At 42.5% G+C, this 6,599-nt stretch overlaps 1 protein-coding gene across 1 annotated transcript; it reads left to right on the top strand.

Annotated features, from left to right (window-relative positions):
- The first annotated feature begins 208 nt into the window (after nucleotides 1-208).
- med17 (mediator complex subunit 17) lies at nucleotides 209-6,565 on the top strand. Its single transcript, XM_084350576.1, has 13 exons — nucleotides 209-341; nucleotides 782-1,032; nucleotides 1,173-1,336; nucleotides 1,509-1,728; nucleotides 1,850-1,986; nucleotides 2,166-2,247; nucleotides 2,419-2,571; nucleotides 3,002-3,132; nucleotides 3,345-3,529; nucleotides 3,986-4,123; nucleotides 4,451-4,568; nucleotides 4,696-4,855; nucleotides 6,122-6,565. The coding sequence occupies exons 2-13, from the start codon at nucleotides 792-794 to the stop codon at nucleotides 6,328-6,330; spliced, it is 1,938 nt and encodes a 645-aa protein (XP_084206702.1). The 5' UTR covers nucleotides 209-341; nucleotides 782-791; the 3' UTR covers nucleotides 6,331-6,565.
- The last annotated feature ends 34 nt before the right edge of the window (nucleotides 6,566-6,599 follow it).

The following is a 6,599-nucleotide window of genomic DNA, read 5'->3' as shown; positions in this document are numbered from 1 at the left end:
CCCGCCGTGTCCGTCTCGTATTGATGTATATTTTCTTGGTTCCTACCCCTGACCGAACAGGCTCCTCCTCTTACAATATGTATCTAAAATAATTTTACTCATCTTAATTAACATCAAACTAAAAACAGATTATTTAATCAACGGTTTAAGACTTTATTTATGAAATTAACATGAAGTTCCTAAAAAAAATTAGCCAGCTTCCGCCACGCTAGGGGGCAGCAGAGTGCCTTTGTTCCGGTGTGAAGAGAACCAAGAATGAGCCATTCACGGCGCTACTGGACATAAACTCCAACAACTCCAGCGAACAACCTTTATATTTGTGTCTGTATTGGATAGCAGAGGTAAGATTTACACGTATAAAGAAAATGCTGTCATTTGGACATTCATTTCAAGCTACAGGGTCTTCATTCATCCTGTGAGATTAGCAAGAAGCTAACGCTAGCTAGTGTTGCTAGCCAGACACAGCAATACACAATCAAATGCAGCTGGTGCATCTATTATCAATAAGTCATTTATGTAGTTACATTGATAGAATCTAACGTTGTAAAGATAAGCCATGTTAACTAAAAGTTAAGGTTAAACCAGGAGGTCCTAAGGCTAAGTCCACTTATCCAGACCTGTTGTCTGGTTTGTGCCTTTTTATTTACATTTTTTTAATCGAATTTGTGTTTTCGTTTGTTCTTTCAAAGTGGCCTCAGACATGTCAATCATTATGTATGTCCTCTGCTGTGTCTCAGACAGTTTGATGATTGAATCTCTCTGTTTGCCTCCCTCCCATCAGCCCTGTCATCATGTCTGGTGGTCCAGCAGTGAGGGTCAGCATCGAGTCTTCCTGTGAGAAGCAGGTGCAGGAAGTGGCTCTGGATGGGACAGAGACATACGTCCCCCCTCTGTCCATGTCCCAGAACTTGTCAAAGTTGGCTCAAAGAATTGACTTCAGCCAGGGATCTGACTCTGAGGAGGATGGGGTTGGGGTTGAAGGTGAACCCAGGGACCGTGAGTGGGCCAAGCAGGAGCCAGAGGAGGAAGAAGGTAACGCTCAAGAAAAAGCAGGGGGAATTAGAGTCGATAGTCATGTCTTATGAAATAGATGTGCAAAGTATTTTTCTGTTTTGGACTTTTGGACTGTTTTGGGTCGGAATATAAGCTAAATCATTTTTTTCCTTACACAGGCACAGTGAAGTTTCAGCCGTCTCTTTGGCCCTGGGACTCGGTGCGTAACAACCTGCGCAGTGCCCTGACAGAGATGTGTGTCCTCTATGATGTGCTCAGTGTGGTGAAGGAGAAGAAGTACATGGCCTTAGACCCCGTTTCTCAGGATCCAACAGCTGGCAAGGTAAACTGCTAAAGAATATCACTTCTACTACTAAATATCTACAGGAAGGGCAACACTGACAAAATGTACAAATATGATGACGATCTTTGGTTTATGTCATATTTTAATTTCCAATGTTGTACACACACATTTACATCAGTCAACTGACAGATTGTTTCTTGCCCTCGTACAGACCCCCCAGGTGTTCCAGCTGATCAGTAAAAAGAAATCATTGGGCACAGCAGCGCAGCTCCTCCTGAAGGGAGCGGAGAAGCTCAGTAAGTCAGTAGCAGAGAACCTGGAGAACAGGAGGCAGAGAGACTTCAACTCTGAGCTGCTGCGACTTCGCTCTCAGTGGAAACTCCGCAAAGTAGGAGACAAGATCCTGGGAGACCTCAGCTACCGGAGCGCGGGTGAGGAGGCCTCTCATGTTTACTCAAATCTGTCAAGGGTTTTTTACAAAACATAGCTGTCTTATTGTGAGGGCACTTTTAACTTGTAGTCTAACCCCAGGGTGATTATTTACCCATTCAGGTTCCCTTTTTCCTCATCATGGCACATTTGAGGTGATCAAGAACACAGACATTGACCTGGACAAAAAGATCCCAGAGGACTACTGCCCCCTCAATGTCCAGATCCCCAGTGATCTGGAGGGATCTGCTTATATCAAGGTGAGAAAGAAACAAACCATTGTTTGACGTGTGTCTCCACAATTTCACGCTCCATCAAAATACTCTTTTTTTTTTTTCTATGAGCGGTTTTCATACTACTGTCACCTACAATCACCCATACGTTTGATGATATCAAAAACATGGAGTCAGTAATCGCTGTGTGCTGTTTCTGTCTTCAGGTGTCCATCCAGAAACAAGCTCCAGATATCGGTGATCTGGGAACCGTCAACCTTTTCAGGAGACCGCCAAAAAACAAAGCAGGTATGATTCAAAATACAAAGACTTCACATTGTACTTCTTCCGATAGGTGTTGAACATCCAAAATGTGTATCATCTTAAATCTCTTCCTATTCTCCTCACCTGATCTCTCTTCATCCTGCCATCACCTTTTCTCTACCTTTTTTTAAAAAAGTTTTTGCTCCTTCTGCCCAGGTACCCAGGCGTGGCATGTAAAGCTAGAGGCAGCTCAGAATGTTTTGCTGTGTAAGGAGATCTTCGCTCAGCTGTCCAGGGAAGCCGTCCAGATTAAATCCCAGATCCCTCACATTGTTGTGAAGAATCAGATCATCTCACAGCCCTTCCCAGGTCAGAACACTCATGACAACATCAACATGGAAAACTTCAGCACAAATTGATGTAATCACACATTTGACATTGAAGTACACAGACTGCTTGTCAATTTTTAGCTTTTTATACTCCTGTATCGTAGTTTAAGTTTGTACACTACAATCACCGTCCATGTCCTGTGTTCTAATAGATGATAATGAATGAATTTATTGCAAAAAACTTAAAAAAAGATATATGACGACTTATTGGAAAAGCTTTTTTACAGTAGAATTCATCCAAAGTTCAAATGCTCCCCTGGTTCAGATATTAATCCTAATATTTACATTTGAAATGCTTTTGTAAACATTGTAAATCAAACATTGCTGCCTTTTTATCATCTCTGTGGCTCTGGAGTCGGCTTTGACAAACATACTCATGTCTTGTCTGTTCCTGTGATCCCTCTGCATAGGTCTGCAGCTCTCCATCTCACTGTGCCACTCTACAGGAGAGAAGAAGAACCACCGGGCGTCTCCAGAGAAACCCAAACCAGACGACCACCTTTACGTACTGGAACACAACCTGCATCAAATGATGAGAGAGGTGAAACACAGTGTGAAGTCGATGTGCATCTCACCTGAAGCTTTGTCTATTTCAGTATCGCAGTATATGTGTCTGCCAATAAATGAGAAGCAACTTAAGAACAGAAATGCTTAAAGTATATTTTGAAACAGTATCACCACTTTTATAGTTTTAATAATGGTTTGATTTTTTATAATTTCTCGTTTCATTGATCAACCATGTGTCTGTTCCAGTTCCACAAGCAGCAGCTGAGCTCTGTGGTGATGCCACACCCTGCTAGCGCCCCCTTCGGCCACAAACGCATGCGTCTAGCTGGGCCGCTGGCCTACGACAAAGCTGAAATCTCCAGCCTGCAGCAGAGTGAGGGGCTGCTGGAGAAGATCATCAAACAGGCCAAACACATCTTCCTACGCAGCAGGTACATTTAGTGCTCCCTCTGTTGCCAACTGCCAATGGTGGTCACGACATTGTATCACAATAATTGAAGCACTATGCAGGTAAATGTCACCACTTGAAATACTGTGTAAATCCAGGTGGACGTTCCAGGGTTATTTTGTCATTGTTTGCAGTGGGGATAGTTGGCGTTCTTGTGAACTGGTAGTATTTGCTTACTGCAAATATTACTCAGTCCACATGATAGGACACTCCCTAACTTGCACCTTGTTATCTGTAATACCATTTTTGATCAGGAGGTGGCTTACTTTGTCTTTGTTCTTCATAGTTTGAGCTCAGGAAAATACATTTATGGGCATAAATTAATCCAAATTTTTAACTATTGTTGAAGCAGTGTTGACTGATGAATGCTGAGTGCATCCCTGTTCTTTTTTAGCCTCTTGATTCATTATTCAGCAGTATTTATTTTTGTGATCACCAGGACGGCGCGGACCATCGACAGCCTGGCCAGCCGCATAGAAGACCCTCAGATCCAGGCTCACTGGTCCAACATCAACGATGTGTATGAGTCCAGCGTCAAGGTGCTCATCACCTCTCAGGGCTACGAGCAGATCTGCAAGTAAGTGGAGGAGAGGAGGGAAGGGGGCATGGAGGGAGGAAGAAACGATATGGGAGATACAGGAGAGGAAGTGCTAATGTACTTCTGAGCAGCTGTGGGTGTCTGCAGGGCATCAGCATGTTATATGTTTTTAATTTTGCTTTCAGTTTTACTTTAATCCTAATTTAATATAAGAAATAGCATTGGTCTTACATGGCTGCAAAGTACAGGGAATAAAATACTATGTTTCTTTTTATTTCCTCATTCTGTATTTCCGTTGGTCGCATTCCACTTGACTGACATGTATGATCCCTCTTAGATGAGTCTTAATGTGTGTTATGTGTTTAGGTCCATTCAGCTGCAGCTGAACATCGGTGTGGAGCAGATCCGAGTGGTGCACAGAGATGGACGAGTCGTCACACTGTCGCACCAGGAACAGGAACTGCAGGACTTCCTCCTCTCACAGGTGTCACAGTTAACTTCCTGATAACCTTAACTGTTATTCGGATTTAGTTTTTTTATTGCAACCCTTTCTGTCACTTTTTAAAAGTCATGTGTTTCCCTGCCTCTTTGTGTCCATCTTGTCATCACAGATGTCGCAGCATCAGGTGCATGCAGTCCAGCAGCTGGCCAAAGTGATGGGCTGGCATGTCCTTAGCTTCAGTAACCATGTTGGCCTCGGCCCCGTGGAGAGCATCGGAAACGCCTCCGCTGTCACTGTCGCCTCTCCCAATGGAGAGTACGCCATCTCAGGTGAGACGGGTGAGGTTGATTCTGAGGTGAAAATGATCATTCTGTCCTTCTTCTCTTTATATGGTATCGTATTTAAGCACTGCTACAATAGTGTAAACTGATGAAGAAAACATGATCATACATATTGTAAAGAAGCGCGCAGGAAGTTCTCCTCCATCTGAGGCAATGTCCACACATATACAGGTATTTCTTAAAACATAGCTTTTTCTATGAGTTTTGGCCTTTACACACACGTAAACAATGTTTAAAGTCACAAAAAACTGACCTTTTGGGAAAACTCCTTCCAAGGTGTAGATATTCAGAAAGTCAGTTTTCTGTGTTTACGTCTAGATGAGCAGAAACTTAAATTAAGTTTTATTAGCGTGTGTAGCATCATTTATTGAATTGATTTATTGAAAATACAGTAATGGAAAAGAAACAAAAACAGCTGCTGACGATGTTTTAATAAAAATAGCACGATAGAGGAGGATTCTGAGTGATCATGCTTCCTAACTTTTGCCCTGTTTTCAGGAATTAAAGTAAAACTAACAGAATATACAATGTGCTTCCTGTCTACACTGACACGTGCCTGTCTGGTGTATGTATATGGTCATCTGATATGCATTTTCAGGTGTGTTAGTATGGGTGGAGATTATTTCTTAAACGCTGTTAAAACACTCAACTGATTGGAGATTGTTTTTGTTTTTAAACCCTGTTTTCAAAAATAACTTTGTACATGTAGATTTGACAGAAAATCAACAAGAAATATGTTAAAGTTAGCTGCTTGTTGGTGTTATAACAGTGTATTTTTTTATCATTTTCATTTGGTTTTTGTGTCAGTATCTCAGAATCAGACAGCAATACAGCAGATATAACACCATTTTGAGTTAATGAGATCAACTTCCCCTTTCTCCTGATCAATGGTAGCAGCTCTGGCATCATTCTCTCTGGTAACACGTGTCGGGCTGAATGCAACGAGGCAACACCCAGCCTCTGGTGGTTGTGGAGATTTTGAGAGAAGTGGGAAATAACTCGAGATCAAATGGACAGGCTGATACAAGCTGAGGGAGCATTAACCAAACACATGTCAACACAAAAGAACTCCTGGAATGCATCACATGGGCTTCATGACTTAATGCTAGATGGCACTGTAAGAATAGCCTGAGCAGTTAATGATAAAGTATTAATGAATATTTTCATGACCTCAAAATACCAAGAATTAAACATGCATGTATTAACAGAAGCAGATTTCAGTCATCAACTACTGTCTGTGTGTGTATGTTTCAGTGCGTAACGGCCCGGAGAGCGGCTGCAAAGTCCTGGTCCAGTTCCCCCGCAGTCAGACCAAAGAGCTGCCGAAGAGCGACGTCATCCAGGAGGGCAAGTGGAGTCACCTCAGAGGGCCGTGCAAAGAGGTCCATTGGAGCAAGATGGAGGGACGAAACTTTGTGTACAAGATGGAGCTGCTCATGGCTGCGCTGACTCCCTGTCCGTAGATACCAACACAAAGCCATGATTCATGTACAGTTACAGCCAACGACTCCCACACAGAGTCCACTTTGTGTTGAGAATTTCAACATTTATGTCACTCATGAACTTTTTCAACACTGCCATAACCTCCTCTCCATCTCCAGTAGTGTCTGCTGCCTGCTCTGTTTTTGATGATGTAAGGTGTGGAGTGGATGTATACCTCAAACAGTTTGATACAAAATAAAAAGCAGTCTGTTTGCATTTGAGTGGATTTATATCATCATAATGTTCGAGC

Source organism: Pagrus pagrus, assembly GCF_965226575.1.
Source record: "Pagrus pagrus genome assembly, chromosome: 4".
NCBI lineage: Eukaryota > Metazoa > Chordata > Actinopteri > Spariformes > Sparidae > Pagrus > Pagrus pagrus.
This window is presented reverse-complemented; position numbering and strand designations above follow the sequence as displayed.

Excerpts from the sequence above, each read along its gene's own strand:
- med17 (XM_084350576.1), top strand. The coding sequence starts at position 792 with ATGTCTGGTGGTCCAGCAGTGAGGGTCAGCATCGAGTCTTCCTGTGAG. Across the intron at positions 1,987-2,165 it reads AGGGATCTGCTTATATCAAG|GTGTCCATCCAGAAACAAGC; the intron begins GTGAGAAAGAAA and ends TTCTGTCTTCAG. Across the intron at positions 4,569-4,695 it reads AGGACTTCCTCCTCTCACAG|ATGTCGCAGCATCAGGTGCA; the intron begins GTGTCACAGTTA and ends TTGTCATCACAG.